The sequence below is a fragment of the Lepisosteus oculatus genome, chromosome 5 (genome assembly GCF_040954835.1).
Source record: "Lepisosteus oculatus isolate fLepOcu1 chromosome 5, fLepOcu1.hap2, whole genome shotgun sequence".
NCBI lineage: Eukaryota > Metazoa > Chordata > Actinopteri > Semionotiformes > Lepisosteidae > Lepisosteus > Lepisosteus oculatus.
The window spans coordinates 26,417,107-26,434,592 of record NC_090700.1 but is presented as its reverse complement, the minus strand read 5'-3'; the positions used below and the strand labels follow the sequence as shown (position 1 = coordinate 26,434,592).

Below are 17,486 nucleotides of genomic sequence, written 5' to 3'. Positions count from 1 at the left end.
TGTAAAGAGAGGTGAAGAGAGGTCACCTGCAAATGTTCAGAAAGGATTAGAAGGAAACGAGTCCGTCATTGAGAGAAGGATGTCTTTCTGCAATAGAAGTTCTGAAACCCCTCTTTGAGAACGCAGACAGAGAGATCAGTATGATCATGGCCGTTAGAGGTGAAATGGGAAACTATGGGCTGGGAGTAATCTTTGATTCTCACAACCCTGACATGGTCCCTGAAACGGTCTCTCTGTCTCCTTCCTGTTTCACCGATGTAGATAGCTGGGCATTTTCTACTAGATATGTAGTAAATAAGGTCCCTGGAGTTACAAGATGTCATCTGAGTGATCCAGAATGGTCCAGTTGGGCCTTGAGTGATGGGGTATTATATATATATATATTTATATAATTACAGGTAATGCAGCGTGTTCTGGTGTGGATGATTGCTGAGGGCAGTCAAGTGAGCTGTGAACAAGAAGGTTAGGCAAATTAGGTTGTCAGAGATGTGAGATGATGGGGCAGTCAGAAAAAAAGTGTACCAGTGTAGGGAACATCCTTTAAGATGGAGAAGTTGTTGTTAATGGTCCTGGGGATAGAAAGGGTGTTAGGATGGTAGGAAAGCACCAAGGGTATGTGGTTGTGAGGCCGGGAGATCCTAATTGAGTTGATGATCCAAGGGCTGTTTTTGGCTCTGGAGAGGGCCCTGTCAGTAACATAGGTGGGGTAATATCCTCTGTTAATGAAAAAAGAGTGCATTTTGAGAGCCTGGTTTTGAAAATCCATGTCATCACTGCAAAGTCGTTGGAGTCAGAGAAACTGTGAAAATGGAGAGAATTTTTAGTATGTGTGGGGTGAAATGAACTGTACAGGAGATAGCTGTGTAAATCTGTGGGTTTATAAGATACAAAAGCAGAGAGTAGTGGACTGTTAATGCATAGGTTTATGTATAGAAACAGAAGAGTAGTGGAAGATATGTTGACTCTTTACTTGAGGGATGGATGGAAGATGGTGAAGTGATGCAGGAAATGCTGTAGCTGGTCATTGGAGTATGTGGCAGCACCATGAACTAACAGTACTTGAACTAAAATTTAGGGTGTATGTACATTGCAAACTTAAAGGTAAAAAGTGTGAAAAAGTCAGTCCTGACATGATTTTGTATAGCAAGCAAATGTATGATATTTAAATAATAAAATACCTGACTATTCATAGAATAATGAGTGTAGTCACACATTTTGATCCTTGGCACAAACTCCAACATCATTCTCAAGAGGTACAAATTCTGTAACCAAAATGTAAAGTAATTCTTATACAAAAACATCTCAAATGCCTAGATTTTTGTTCCCCAAGGTGAAGGTGCTAGAAACTTGGCCTATAAATGATGACACCCATGGGTCAGAGAAATGGCAGTTCCTCTGCTGGCTGGTGATTGCATTATGATATTAATGTATTTTTTTCCACACACGTACCTTGTACCCAAGTTTGGGCTAGTTTAGGGTTTTGTTTTTGATGATCTGGCAGCCTTCCAGGGTAACCTGACCTACTGCTAATGTAGACATCTTAGAGTCAAGCTCAGCATGTGGGCTGTTGTACTACCAATTCCCATTCCCTATGTCTAGGTTTGAGTACTGTCAGGACCGCCATCTAGCAAAGACCAACTCTTAAGCGATCTAATCAGCACCAGCAGCAGGTTATTATTAACAAACGCCGCCGCACGAGTTAACCCGCTGCTCGGTAATGAGTCTACTCCTTGAGAGCTCTACCTGGCGTTTTTCACGTACCTCGTTTATTCTGGATTTTGCACTCCCCTTCTGCCTTTTCGACTTTGGACCTCACCTCTCGCCTCGGACTGTTTGCCACCTGTGTTCTCCCTGGATTATGACTTACCTTACACCTGTTGACCACGACCTTGCCTCTTGCTTCGGATTGTTCACTTCTAACGCTCTTCCTGTTTAGTAAAACACCCTTCTCCTTTGGACCACGTACTCGCTTTCTTTTAACAAGTAAATACGAGAATCACAAAATAGAAAACTTTACATTAAAATATATATACTGTATACCCAAAACTTTACTGTATTTACAGTATGAACACATATTGTTAAGGTTAAAAAAGGAAACAGTTACGTAACAATAATTATTTTTATTCAGGTGCATTTCTTCACATGTCATCTTGAATCACTTCCAAATAAGACAAGTACCATTTTTTTATTTATATGATAATCAATTTCATAGGTTTTTGAGATTCAGTCTTAGAAATTGCAGGGCATGTGTCAGAGAATGGGATATCCAGCTTGGGTCTGATACCCCACACTCTGAACATCTCCTTACCTACCCAATGCCTAGTACCCAATAAGTCCAGGTACGTTGTTTAGGTGCTGTCACACAAGGCCTCTCAATACAGAGGCCAGGAAAATGCACAGCAACTTTGTAGCAATATCTGGGACAGACTTCCCCCCCTCAGGGGTAGTGGCCTGTACATTATTTCCCTCCTGAGTCTTTCCTGGTCCTTCCATTGCATCAGTTTTCTGTTAAGGATTGGCAGTTTGTTCTACCAATGCACAATTTCCATCCCTTTTTTTGTCCCGGGCTCTACGTCAGGCTTTTAAGGTGGAACTAAAGAGGGGCTGGAATAAGGAACAGGTGTGGGGAATGAGGTAGAACAAGGAAGGGCTGGAGCACCCTTAAGAGGAGGAGTAGCGATTGTGACAGTGGAAACATGTAAATAGTGAGGCCCAGTATCGAGCCCTGAGGATCACCAGACTTATCAAGTCCAACTTCAGACCTAAATCTGCCAACAGACAAAGTGACAGTGATCAGTGAGATGTGACTTAAACCATTTAAGAGCAGAGTCAGACATTCCAAACATAGTCTCTAGACTATGAAAGTAAGAAAGTAAGATATCATGGTTAACAGTGTCGAACGCAGCACTGAGATCAAGAAGAATGAGGATAGAAAGAGAACCAGAATCAGAAGCAATAAGAAGATTGTTAGTGTCTTTGATCTGGGCTGTTTCTGTGCTGTGAAGTTTTCAGAAGGTGGAGTGAAGGGGTTCAAAAGGTTATTTACAAAGAGGTGGTTATTTAAATGAATTGTAACAGCAGGTTCTAGAATTTTTGCAAGAAAAATTGAGGACAATGGGGCAGAGATAAGTGAAACAGGATGAAATAAAGTGATGGGAATGGGATCTAAAAGGTAGTTGGTGGATTTCACATGCAAAACCAGTTTACTGATGGACCAAAAAGAAATTGGAGAGAAGGGAACCAGTAAAGCTGGTAAGCAGGGTGGAGGTGTGGACATGCATTGTAGAGAGAATATGCTGGATATTGTTGATTTCTGAGCTAAAGAAATTTAAAGATGTGGTGGAAAGTTGCAATTAGGCAGGTTATATGTTAGGGCTGTTTGGCTTTAGCAATCTGTTGATTGTGGAGAAAGGTGTCTAGGCTTGTGTCACGGATGTCGGAAAGGGCAACCACGGAATGGCAGGAGAGCAAAAAAGACCAAATGCGTAGTGGCAAAATGGGGGTTAGCCTGGGCTCAGGAGGTCAGAAGATGTCGGGAAGAAACTTATGCCCTCAGGCCACAGAGAAGACGATCTGGTGCTAGGCGGGTCTCAAGACATACGAACCCTCAATGCTGAGCGAGGAGGAAAGTGTGACCCGGAAACATATAGCCTCAAACAAAGACACAGCGGAAGGACAAGCAAAGCACAGGGAAACTAGGAACAGGACAGAGTAGATAGACAGATAATACTTTATTAATCCCGTAGGGAAATTGATGATTTCAATTTAGTAGGAAGCGTCCTCTAGCTGTAGAAGGCGTGACAGCTTGTTATGGTTATTTTCACTGATGTGAGAGAAGTAGCTGGATCTAGCAGACTCTATCATATCATTTTATTCAGTAATCTTTCCAAGCCTGATAATACATGTTTATGCCAGAAAGACAACTCCTACGTTCAAGTTTCAGGGAGACTGCCTTCACTGATCGCAGATGGTCAGTGTATAAGGGGGCAGTGTGAGAAAAAGAGATGGTTCGAGTTTTAAGTTTTAAATAAAAGAACACTTTTAAAGCAAATATATTTCATCCTCTAGATGATCAGAGGTAGAGAAACAAGCTAAGGAGAATAACATGGAATTCGTGAACCCAGGCTGATCAACTTATTGCCAGTTGTGAAAACCTATGGAGTATGAGGGTGAATATTGTATTAAAATCCAAATTCTATTTAAATGTGTTATTAGGGGCACATTTATGTTGTCTTATTGTAACACTGGGATAAATTATTGATAATGAGGTATATAAGAAGGAACAAGAGTTAATTTAATTGAAAGTACTTAAATAATATGGCCAAAAATAGAAAAGAGCAGTAGAAATTCAGCCTTTGGTTTAATTTAGCATCTTTAAAACTATTTTACAGAAGTGTGCAGAATCTAAACTAACCTTTAAACTAGAGGACCTCAAAACATAGAGGAAATTACAGATGCAGAAAAAAGATTCAATGGAATTTAGTTCCCTGATGGATGGTAAAATTGCAGGTGTGGAGTGGCTTTGATATCAGAAACCTTATGTTTCACTTAAATGTCTTGGACAGTAACCACAGAGACCTGCTTTATGAATTTCTCATCTGGAAGCAGTGATATTACACGAATCATAGTGTATGTACTTAGAGATGCCTCTAATCAAAACCTGGATAAGATTGGCACTACCAATAATCCAGGGCATGAAATTTAAGCTTTACTGCTTTTCATCAAAGAAGGGTAATAATGTCCTGGATCCTTCATCTTATTCTATCTCTCTCCTCTCCACTGCTTCCTGTCTAACTTTGTCTTATAAAATTGTACAGTAAAGAAAAATACAAAAAAAAAACAGTTTCTGTGGTGTAGGCTATACAGATGCAGCCATTCAAAATGGGTGAGGTATTTCGCGGCATACCCCGGTGGGCGTGTCACGGTATCACGCAGTGTCACGCAATTAATCGCGCGTCATTTGACTCTCTGCCGGAAACTATCCAGCGTCACCTTGTAAAACCGCCAGGGGGAGCTTAACCTCTCATGTACAGCATTTGAGCCTTTAATTTTGAACTGTGTATTACAGCATGTTAATCATCAGTCATAAAAATGTTGGTATATTTTATGAAAGCAAGATTGCTCAGTTGGACAAAAGTACACAACCTACCTTTATCAGAAATATTTATGCATCAAAGCCTTTACCGAAGATATTACTAATAGTATTAATAATGGATGACTTTGGACAAGCTGTATACTCAAAGTATAATTTCTTTAGCACATTTGTACAAGCACTTGGAATCTGTCCAAGCCATACTTTGTCAGGCATTTTGTTTTACTTCAACAGGCATAAAAACTTCCTTGCTTTTAACAGGGCGTTTCATAATTTCTAACTACGAAAATGATTTAAAATGTGACACTTATCATTCAACTAGAGCTCAAAATATCACAAGGATCCTCAAGAGCACAGCAAAGAGTGTATTAAAAGACACTTGTATTTATCAACGCTTTCTTTTCCGTATACCAGATTTTATGGAACCACTTCAGAAGGGTGTCAGCCAGTCAGATTCCAGGAATCGGTACTTTAAAGGAAAAATATACACCGTTATTCCATTTCTCCCTAACGATTTTAAGCATCGAAGTATTTAACTAGCATGTGAAATAGCGTGTGAAAAAGTGGTAGTTTTAAGCTTTTCTGCCAATATAATATGGAATCACGTATCTAAAGAATTTAATAACGGGATGATTATATTCGTGTACTGCGACAGGGCTGTGTAGGGCTGTTTCACCTCCCTGTTCGTGCGAGTTGTCTTGTAGCCTACTGGTCTACGTGCCTGACTAACAACTGGCAGGTTGTGTGTTCGAATCTAGCTGGTGTTGGACTTTTCTTTTAACAAGCATTTCTTCGAAAAAATAGAATAGCGATATTATGGACAATCAATTGACTTTTATATTTCAAAATATCGCAACATGATCGATTCTAAGTCATTTTTGATAACAATGAATAGTCACTTCTTCCCTTCTGACAACGGTCCCTGCTTCTGCTTCCTGCTTCTATTGTGTGTGTGCAACAGAGTAAATTTTTATAGAGAAATGGAGGCTGGACAGTATGCGTTACAATATAAACATTTATAGTGATTTAAATCGTGTTCTGATTTAAATCGCAAACACGTGTTTAATTATATGTGTTTTTTAATCATAATCAGGCTAATGCAACATAAATTGATACAGTTTCTTTGTCTTCTAAGTATCTTAATAAACTTTCAGCATAGCTTTCTACCCATCAAGATTTATATTTCTTGGGATTTGGGGATCAAACGTGGAAGGATTAGATTGTAATCGTTTTTATTTGTCAAATACGTGATTGTATTTCTGAATGTTATGTGACACCTACAGTAGTTCACTGCGTTAAATACATTGAATTAAGAAAGTTATGTGTAGCACTTTAGATCTTTTTTTCTGAACCAGGGAAAATCTGATCATGTTTCTCTATAACAATAATAAAAAACTTTATTTTACATATCGCCTTTAAAAGTGGCATCTCAAAGCAATACAGTAGATCGAAAAACTGTTAAAAGGGACCAAATTAAATACCAGACAATTGCAAACGCGTTTTCATTAAAATTATTTTATTCATTCAGCAGAGAGTGACAGGGACATCCAGCAGAGAGAGACACACACACCGGTTTTCATTGACAAAATTGTTTTTTTTCAATTCCTCTTGTCTAACAGGAATGTTTTGTTTGTGGACAGACTGTTAGACTAGAGGAAAAGAGCGCCTCCACCTATGAAGCACTTTGTTGATCCGATCACAAATTCTTTTCCAGTCGCACGCAGCAAGGGTTGAGAATCTCCGATTCACCATCGTACTAATGGCTTCCCGGAGATTGCAAGGCAAGGCACTTTTGCCTCTGGACCCATCGAAATTTACAGACGTGGTCCACCCCCAGTAAATTTCAAAAGTCACAAGATTTCGAAACACGATGGCGGTGTAGCGGTCGGCTCTTGCTTTCCCGTCTATGCCGATGCACTGCAAGTACAACCCCCCCTCCATCTCCTGGGTGATGGGTAGCAGTTGGACATCTGGGAGAATTATTCGTCCCACTGGCGTCTGTGAATTCCGCTGTGCTTCCTGGGGGGAGATGGACGGCGGGGACGGCATCAACAGATTCCTGCGCGGTGATGAACGGAGAGGCCGGGATGGAGTGTCCTGAGGCGGTGTGTGCTCTGCCGGGGGCAGAGCTTCCGCCAGGCATTGCAACCTGCGCGGCGGGGAGAGGCACTTTTCGGGAGACAGCTGCTCAACTGTTTGACTGCTGGAACATACTGTCTCCTTCCTCTGCATTTTCAGGAGTGTCTCTAGCCTCCCAATCCTCCCCAGTAATGCATCGTACTGTTCCCGCTGCTGCCGAAATGTCTCCATACAGGTGCTGCTTCTACAGGTTGGCACCCTGGCCAGTGGCCGAGAACAGAGACCCACGGCCTGTGGCAAAATAACATAATTCATGTAAGAAATAAAGTCACAAAGTAGTATTCATCAGTCGCGGAACAGAAGTCAAAATAAACTTTTCTTTTTTTCCGTCTTACCGCTTTCTTTTTTACTGTCCTGGTGGTAGATTTCGAAGATCGTTTCGCCCGTGCAGTGTTTTCTTGAAGAACAGGGTACGAAGAAATAATTATAATTGAATTTAAAATTCAAAACGGCAATAATACCTTGTAATATGCGCTGTAATCGCGTATTTCAGATGAAGTCTGCTGTATTTGCTTACCCTTCGCTCTTTGGAAGCTGGGGCGGCAGAAGCACCCCGTCTCTTCCCGTAAAAGGTCTTGGTCTCCATACTGTACTATGGTCGCTGTTGTGCAGGTTCGCAGTTTTTTTTTGTGATGGGAGCTCACCCAATCCCTTGGTGTATTTATGCTATATTCACATGTATGGCTAGAGTGTGTTCATTGTCTTCCAATGAAAGGCGGGTGCCTTTTGCCGAAGTCGGGAGACATAAGAGGCTTGCCACACCCGGACTGTTAAACCAATGCATTAGCACATCAAAGCCCATTGACGACCCGGGCACAATAGTTGTTTTGTCCCTTGATTTACTGATCTGCATTAATTAAATCTTGTCAGTCAGGTCTTTTTTTCTCTATTTGAATTGTCGTTTAATCCTCGCACGACTTTAAAAGCTAGCAAGACAGGTTTCGATTCACATTAGCTGGCGAGCCTTGTTAACAAAAAAACTAATAATAATGTAACATGTCACTGTTTGTTCATGAACAAAGTTATACTGAGTTTTCCTTAGATACGCGATTAAAAAATAAATAAATTAATTTGAATCCCCTGCAGAACACATTCCATAAGAATCAGCGGTTTTACAGTATATATTAAAGGTGGCTTCTCAAAACGCTTTACAGGATAAAAACAACCAGAACAGCAGCAACAACAATATTGTATTTCATTGCACTTTGAAAACCAAGTAATAACTTAACTATACAGTACGTGCAAACGTTTCATATGCTGCTGTCGTGAATGCCTGTGTACCCATAAGTATCTTATTTGCCTTGAGTCCTGGCTATGTCTCTCTCCCTCCCTCCCTCTCTCCCTCAATTCAATTCAATTCAAGGTGTTTTATTTGCATGACAGTTGGGTACAATTAGTGTTGGGAATGTATATTTTGATATTTACACCCGGCGCGGCACCGAGGGAGCGTCTGCATTTATAACTTAGTTTTTAAAATTAGTCAAGCAATATGAAGCATCTCCTTTTACTTTTAAGTCCCTTAAATACATTGAACACAGCTTTCTCACCACTTAAGATTGCTTTTCGATACCATCCTTACACAAAGCAGAAACTTTCCGATGACTCACAGTACAAGTGGAAAGATTACAGATTTTAATCGTCTTTAATTTTGTTACGTTATATGTTTTAGGAACGTGTCATCTAAACAAACACCACAAAACTATTCTCGATTGTATTTCTGAATGTTATGTTACACCTGCAGTAGTTCACTGTTTTAAATACATCGAATTAAGAAAGTTATGTGTAGCACTTTAGATCTTTTTTTCTGAACCAGGGAAAATCTGATCATGTTTCTCTATAACAATAATAAAAAACTTTATTTTACATATCACCTTTAAAAGTGGTAGTACCTTTTTTAGTACTATATTTTTGTATTACATTCCCTATTAATCAAACTCTAAGAGTATGTATCGGCTTGTCAGTCAGGTCTTTTTTCTCTATTTCAATTGTCGTTTACACCTTGCACGACTTTAAAAGCTATCAAGACAGGTTTCGATTCACATTAGCTGGCGAGCCTTGTTAACAAAAAAACTAATAATAATGTAACATGCCACTGTTTGTTCATGAACAAAGTTATACTGAGATTTCCTTAGATACGCGATTAAAAAATAAATAAAAATTTGAATCCCCTGCGGAACACATTCCATAAGAATCAGCGGTTTTACAGTATATATCGCCTTTAAAGGTGGCTTCTCAAAACGCTTTACAGGATAAAAACAATCAGAACAGCAGCAACAACAATATTGTATTTCATTGCACTTTGAAAACCAAGTAATAACTTAACTATACAGTACGTGCAAAATACTGAGATTTCCTTAAATACGTGATTAAAAAATAAACGTTTCATATGTTGCTGTTGTGAATGCCTGTGGAGTGTATCTTATTAAGCTCTAAATTGCATTTTGAGCGCGGTTTTTGACTTTTTTTAAATTGTATTTTGGGCGCAGACAGCACATACAAGGGTTAATGAACTGCTCCAAGAAATTTAAAATAGTATTCTTTAGGTGTGAGGGTAGGAGCAGGCATAATCAGCAAACCAGGAAAACAAAGAACAGGACAGGTGAGATGTGTATCCAGAAAGCGAGTGATCAGAAAAAGGAAATGGTGTTACGCACAGGTTTTCGACCCAATTGTTTTAACTTGCTAATGCATCAGACACATTTCCTGGCGTATTGTGTTTTAAATAAAATAGGAGTGTCTTTCCCTGGCATTAGCTCATCGGTATGGTGTAAGTTTTATCTGTACCATACCATACAGTATATAGGTACAGAATTCAAGCTCCACCACTGTATCGCTTTGGTAAGGGGACGGACAATGACTAAAATCACGAAGACTCTCTCACACCAAATAATGAAGATGAAAAGAAACGGGAAGTAAACACGGGACATTGTACAGCAGTTGGCTTCGATGGACATCTTCGTTTCTGAAAGCACAGTGAGACGGCATTATAAAGGGGAGAGGAGGCAAAGAGAATCTAAGCCGAGGACGATTCAAAAGTAAATAAATTTCTAAAATCACCTTTCTTGCATGTAAATACAACTACGCACATTATTTTTAAAACTAACTGCTGATCTCTTTTTTTTCAAGTCCTATTATGCGAGCTATCGACAAACTGACTGATGAAAATGATGAGCTACCGGCGATGCAAGTCCAAAGACGGCTATGGACTGACCTCGGTGCGAATATTAGCCCAACATCGATAAGAAGAGTATGCAGGAGGCTTGGATGGAGATACAGAAAAACCAACACATGCCCCATGATAAGGCTAAAAAACAAAGAGGAAAGACTCAAGCAAGCGCTCCAATGGATTGAACAGGGGGAGGCATTTCAGGATGTACTTTTTACCGACGAAACAACAGTGGCTCTGGAACAGTTTTCAACAATGGCATTTTGCAAAAAGGGGAGACATGTGGACAAGCCAAAGCCCAAACATCCACTGAAGGTTCACGTCTGGGGGGGTATATCTAGAAGAGGCCCGGGACCACTTCTTATTTTCGAAGGAATTATGGACCGTGTATTCTTCGAGGAAGTCGTGGTCACACACCATATATCAGGGAGTAGTTTGGATCAAGGCACAGTCTCTTTCAAGACAACGATCCGAAACACACAGAAGCAAGGGCGAGGCTTATAGCAGAAGGAGTGAACTGGGTGAAAACTCCAGCCGAATCCCCAGATCTAAATCCGATAGAGATGGTTTGGCATTCCTTGAAAGACTACGTTCGGAAAACCGCTAAGCCCGTCACAAAGCAGGAACTAATCGATGCGATCTATAAATTCTGGGAGGAAGAACTGACCGAACAAAATTGTAACAATTTTATTAACAGGCTGTTTCGTGTTCTTCCTAGGATTGTTGACGGGGGCAGGGGACATTCGGGAATGTAAGTCTGAGAAAGACAGTCTCACGTTTGTGGACAGTCTGTCCACAAAAAAAAATGTAAAAAAATGTAAAAAAAAAACAATTACTTTTTGTCAATGAAAACAGGTGTGTGTCTCTCTCTGCTGGATGTCCCTCTCACTCTCTGCTGAATGAATAAAATAATTTTATTGAAAACGCGTTTGCGATTGTCTGGTATTTACCTTGGTCCCTTTTAACTGTTTTTACGGTCTACAGTTTTGCTTTGAGATGCCACTTTTAAAGGCGATATGTAAAATAAGTTTTATATTATTGTTATAGAGAAACATGATCAGATTTTCCCTGGTTCAGAAAAAAGACGATTAAAATCTGTAATCTTTGCACTTGTATGTTATCGGAAAATCCAATCAGTTTCTGCTTTGTGTAAGGATGGTGTGGCGCTCCTCAAAGCGCTTTACAGGATAAAAACAATAACAACAATAGTGGCTGGGCAAATGATTTTTTTATCGAAATACAAAATGAGATACTGTATAATGATGTGCATGAACAAAGGTATACTGCAATTTTCCTTAGATACGCAATTAATGCTTCGTAGGAGGAGGCGCTCTTTTCCTCTACTCTAACAGTCTGTCCACAAACAAAACATTCCTGTTAGACAAGAGGAATTGAAAAAAAAACAATTTTGTCAATGAAAACCGGTGTGTGTCTCTCTCTCTGCTGGATGTCCCTGTCACTCTCTGCTGAATGAATAAAAGAATTTTATTGAAAATGCGTTTGCGATTGTCTGGTATTTAATTTGGTCCCTTTTAACTGTTTTTCGATCAACTGTATTGCTTTGAGATGCCAGTTTAAAAGGCGATATGTAAAATAACGTTTTTTATTATTGTTATAGAGAAACATGATCAGATTTTCCCTGGTTCAGAAAAAAGATCTAAAGTGCTACACATAACTTTCTTAATTCGATGTATTTAAAGCAGTGAACTACTGTAAGTGTCACATAACATTCAGAAATACAATCACGTATTTGACAAATAAAAAAGATTACAATCTAATCCTTCCACGTTTGATCCCAAAATCCCAAGAAATATAAATCTTGACGGGTACAAAGCCTGATTATGATTAAAAAACACATATAATTAAACACGCGTTTGCGATTTAAATCAGAACACGATTTAAATCACTATAAATGTTTATATTGTAACGCATACTGTCCAGCCTCCATTTCTCTATAAAAATTTACTGTTGCACACACACACAATAGAAGCAGGAAGCAGAAGCAGGGACCGTTGTCAGAAGGGAAGAAGTGACTATTCATTGTTATCAAAAATGACTTAGAATCGATCATGTTGCGATATTTTGAAATATAAAAGTCAATTGATTGTCCATAATATCGCTATTCTATTTTTTCGAAGAAATGTTTGTTAAAAGAAAAGTCCAGCACCAGCTGGATTCAAACACACAACTTGCCAGTTGTTAGTCAGGCACGTAGACCAGTAGGCTACAAGACAGTTCACATGAACAGGGAGGCGAAACAGCCCTATACAGCCCTGTCGCAGTACACGAATATAATCATACCGTTATTAAATTCTTTAGATATGCGATTCCATATTATATTAGCAGAAAAGCTTAAAACTACCACTTTTTCACACGCTATTTCACGCGTGTTAAATTGAATTTATTTATATATTATATATTTATATCTCTGACAAAGGGAAACGTCTCATTTTTTCAAAGAAATGTTTGTTTGTTGATTGTTATCAAAAATTACTTAGAATCGATCATGTTGTGATATTTTGAAATATAAAAGTCAATTGATTGTCCATAATATCGCTATTCTATTTTTTCGAAGAAATGTTTGTTAAAAGGAGAGTCCAGCACCAGCTGGATTTGAACACACAACCTGCCAGTTGTTAGTCAGGCACGTAGACCAGTAGGCTACAAGACAACTCGCACGAACAGGGAGGCGAAACAGCCCTGTCACAGTACATGAATATAATCATACCGTTATTAAATTCTTTAGATACGCGATTCCATATTATATTCCCTTTTAATCAAATTCTAAAAGTATGCTTGTTGACTCCGGTATCACGTTAGTTAAAGACTTAGAAGCTTAAAATGTTTATGGAGAAATGGAATACTGGTGTGTATTTGTTTCTTTAAAGTACCAAGACCAGCTATATACTGTATGTTTATGTTCCAAAATTAATATCGTTTATGGCCTTCACACCCGTTACAGTATGCTCCTATTCTTTTTATACTCAGCTACTAAGATTTCCCTTCAGTGGTAAAATTCAATATCTACAATGGCCACAGTAAAGACGTTAACTGTACAGTAAGTCTTTCTACGACAGACCAACAGACCACAAGTGCCCCTGTCGGTCAACCAATCATGTACCGCGGTACCCCGCGTCATCTTACGTCATGATTCGCGACACCGCAGCCAATTACCTGCGGTACGTGTCTGTACCGCTCACTTTGAATGGCTGCATCTGTATATATATTTATTTATTAATTTTACTGCATTTTTTTAAACTATGAAGGACAGTGTACAGTGTAGTAATTCCAACTGAAAATGAAGGATTTTACAGCAAGGTCAGGATACTAAATATGAATACCACACACACTGTAATCTTTTGTATAAAATTAGAATAAAATTTCAGAAATTTTGATTTTTCTTGTTATGAAAGATTAATATCTTCTCTGACAGTATGTCCATCTTCTGGGTTAAAAAGATATCTGGTCTGTTAGATTTTCTCTTTAGCTCATTTCCCTGCTTTTACAGCTATTTTGTGGGTATGAGACTTATGTTTTCCGCAATTTAAATGCATTTTGGTTAATCTAAAGCCATGATATAAAGGTATGATACATAGAACTGAAGGAATGAAAATGCAAGAGTATAAGTGTGGCAACAATAACTCATTTGGCACATGTATAATTTTATTTCTGTTTAATAATATACTTGGTTTAAACATTACTGAGCTTGAGTGATATGATGTCAGTCAGAGAGGACTTATTCCCAGTCTCAGCACTGTCTATTTGAGAGCTTAATATTAGAGATTCAGTAATAAAACAAGATATATGTCAAAGGGAAAAGTCTCATTAACCCATTATATACAGTATACTGTATACAATGTAAAAAAAGACAAATGCACTTAGTGTCCCAGTGGTGAGTTTTTTAACATGTCCACTTAAAACCAAATGGATGTTCTAATAAGAAAACAGAGGTGTCTTATTAGCTCTCAGAAAATGTTGTCGTTGTACAAAGTACCTCCAGACAGGTGTCCTAAGGTAGGTTAGATTTGTCTGCATCCAGCCTCCTTTGCTGGCAAATACCAATTCACTTTCATGCTCTTACTTTCCAAAACAATCAATCACTTCCTGCTTCCAAAACTTGTTTACTCTCCCCTTTTGTCTCATTACTCCCTATTTTTATGAATGCACCCACCTGGATTTTAAGAGCCTTAAAGGCAATTAATTGACGACTACAAAATCATAACACCACCCACTCACTTTATAGCTTTTGATCTTTCAAAACACACAGTACCTTGATAAAGTTCTGGGACTGATGAGGTGTTAACAGCCTAATGACAATTATTGTCTCCTCCACTTTGTAACCTTTCACATTTTAGTAAAAAAATGTCAACTTCATACAATAGCAATTTCATTGTGTAGTTAATTGTGATTGTATTTTACTCTAAATTGAATATGTTATGATTAACAACATACTTCAGTTTCCAGTTTTTTTGCAGCATAACTCTTTTTGTCTCATTTTTTTGTTCATAGGGATCTCAGTATGAACAACATCAGTATGCTGCAGCCGAATGCATTCCATTATCTTCACTTTTTAGCGGAGCTGTAAGTATCGAAAAGCGGATTTGCATCATCCAGAAATATTTCTCACAAGTTTCTATTAATCTACCGCATTTGACCTGCTATCCTAAAACTTAAATTATTTGCATTCTTTACTGGATTTTAAAGAGATTCAAAAATATGTTTTTCTATTTGTTATTATAGCTTTCTATTTGTTTATGTCCATGTAAATCTTTTAAAATGAAGCACTAAGCCCATTTTGTCATTGACTTTCTTGTGCTATTAAAACGTACACTTCTGCAAAACATATAATTCTATAAATCTAAAAGCATATTGATGTCTATGCCTACATTAAAGTTTCCTTAATAAAAGTTAATAACTTAAAAAGAACCTCAAAGAATATTGTTTTTGGGAGTACATGTACAGTACAGTATTTTATAGCTCTAATCTTTTCAATGCAAAATGCTTTAATTTATTCTAGTGTTATAATCTTAAGAGTGTTAAAATAATGAATATTTATTACACACACAAAACACTTTTCAGCACCTACAGTTTATATATCTTATCCTAAAGTTGAAAAATAATGTGCCAAAGCAAATTCCTTCCAGACATGAGTGTTTTTCATTTTCATTTTTACTTCCACAGCTTAATAATTATTTGATGTTGGTGTTATACAAAGGGTGATGGAAAGGATGTTCAAACTCTATTACAGATCTGTGTAAGGTGCTCCTAGGACCTCCCACCCTCCCCATAATGAAGGCACTAAACATACTGTATATACTCCTCAGGAGCTGCTGCTAGCAATTTTCTTAATCTCCACATTTATGCATTTTTATAAACAAGGTACATGATAATAAAAAGTGATGTGGTCACTGGACTTGAAACCTTCACAAAGTGTATGAATGTTAATGGTATAGAAGGCCATTCTATACCATTCTATACAAGGATACAACTACACCATCATTTTAACTCACTTAAGTCTAAAATCTAAACATGTCTTTAATGTTTCTCAACAGGATATCTTTTGGATATCTTTATACCTGTTACTGAAAACAGCTGTTTGTAAGTTGTTTGAAGAGTGCCTTTTTTCTAGTGCCATTTAGCATCTATACTAGTATTATTAAAATTCATATTGCATAGGCTTTATATAGAACAAAACACACTCTTCACAAGATGGTAAGACTAATGTGACAAATAACAGAGCCTGGAAAGAATTTCTCCAATTAGTAATAATAGGTCTTTAGAGGAACTATGTAGCACAAAGAGTATCACAACTGATATAAGGTGTCAGATTAAGTATGATGTAGTAAACACTCCAAATGACATGATCCATAAAGGCATAAAGGATTTGCAATCAATGGAACAGAAAACTGTTTTTTTTTTAAATGACATGAAAAATAAAAATTAGCAAATTAAATTATGTTAAACAGAACAAAAATACAAACTGAAAAATTCTCCAGGCTCTTTCATCATAAAAATCTGCCATGAGGAAAGGTTAAATGAGATGAAGTAGATGAAAATGACAAAAATACAAAAATGTATAACATTTAAACCAGAAACAAAATGGGATTAAAAGCTATAATCAGGAAAGCGGTATACAGATGCAGCCATTCAAAGTGAGCGGTACAGACACGTACCGCAGGTAATTGGCTGCGGTGTCGCGAATCATGACGTAAGATGACGCGGTGCGTGATTGGTTGACCGACAGCGGCACTCGTGGTCCGTTGGTCTGTCGTAGAAAGACTTACTGTAAACGTCTTTACTTTGCCCGTTGTAGATATTGAATTTTACCACTGAAGGGAAATCTTACTAGCTGAGCATAAAAAGAATAGGAGCATACTGTAACGCGTGTGAAGGCCATAAACGATATTAATTTTGGAACATAAACATACAGTATATACAGATGCAGCCATTCAAACTGGGTGAGGTATTTCGCGGCATACCCCGGTGGGCGTGTCGCGGTGTCATGCGGTATCACGTGGTGTCACGTATCATTTGACGCTCTGCCGGAAACTATCCGGCGTCGCCTTGTAAAACCGCCAGGGGGAGCTTAACCTCTCATTTACAGCATTTGAGCCTTTAATTTTGAACTGTGTATTACAGCATGTTAATCATCAGTCATTAAAATGTTGGTATATTTTATGAAAGCAAGATTGCTCAGTTGGACAAAAGTACACAACCTACCTTTATCAGAAATATTTATGCATCAAAGCCTTTACTGAAGATATTACTAATAGTATTAATAATGGATGACTTTGGACAAGCTGTATACTCAAAGTATAATTTCTTTAGCACATTTGTACAAGCACTTGGAATCTGTCCAAGCCATAAAAACTTCCTTGCTTTTAACAGGGCGTTTCATAATTTCTAGCTACGAAAATGATTTAAAATGCGACACCTATCATTCAACTAGAGCTTAAAATATCACAAGGATCCTCAAGAGCACAGCAAAGAGTGTATTAAAAGAAACTTGTATTTATCAACGCTTTCTTTTCTGTATACCAGATTTTATGGAACCACTTCAGAGGGGTGTTCCAGGAATCGGCACTTTAA

The 17,486-nt window shown here is 38.1% G+C and overlaps 1 protein-coding gene across 4 annotated transcripts in view; it reads left to right on the top strand.

Moving 5' to 3' along the window:
• Positions 1–17,486, top strand: part of LOC102694532 (leucine-rich repeat-containing G-protein coupled receptor 6) — a 247,502-nt gene that overhangs the window by 76,933 nt on the left and 153,083 nt on the right. For 3 of the 4 annotated variants that reach the window (XM_015342091.2, XM_015342093.2, XM_006628323.3), the window contains exon 2: positions 14,907–14,978. The exons of the other annotated variant lie outside the window; for it this stretch is intronic. In XM_015342091.2, the coding sequence (XP_015197577.2) occupies positions 14,907–14,978 (72 nt within the window). The remainder of the gene's footprint in view (positions 1–14,906; positions 14,979–17,486) is intronic. 4 annotated transcript variants of the gene reach the window in all.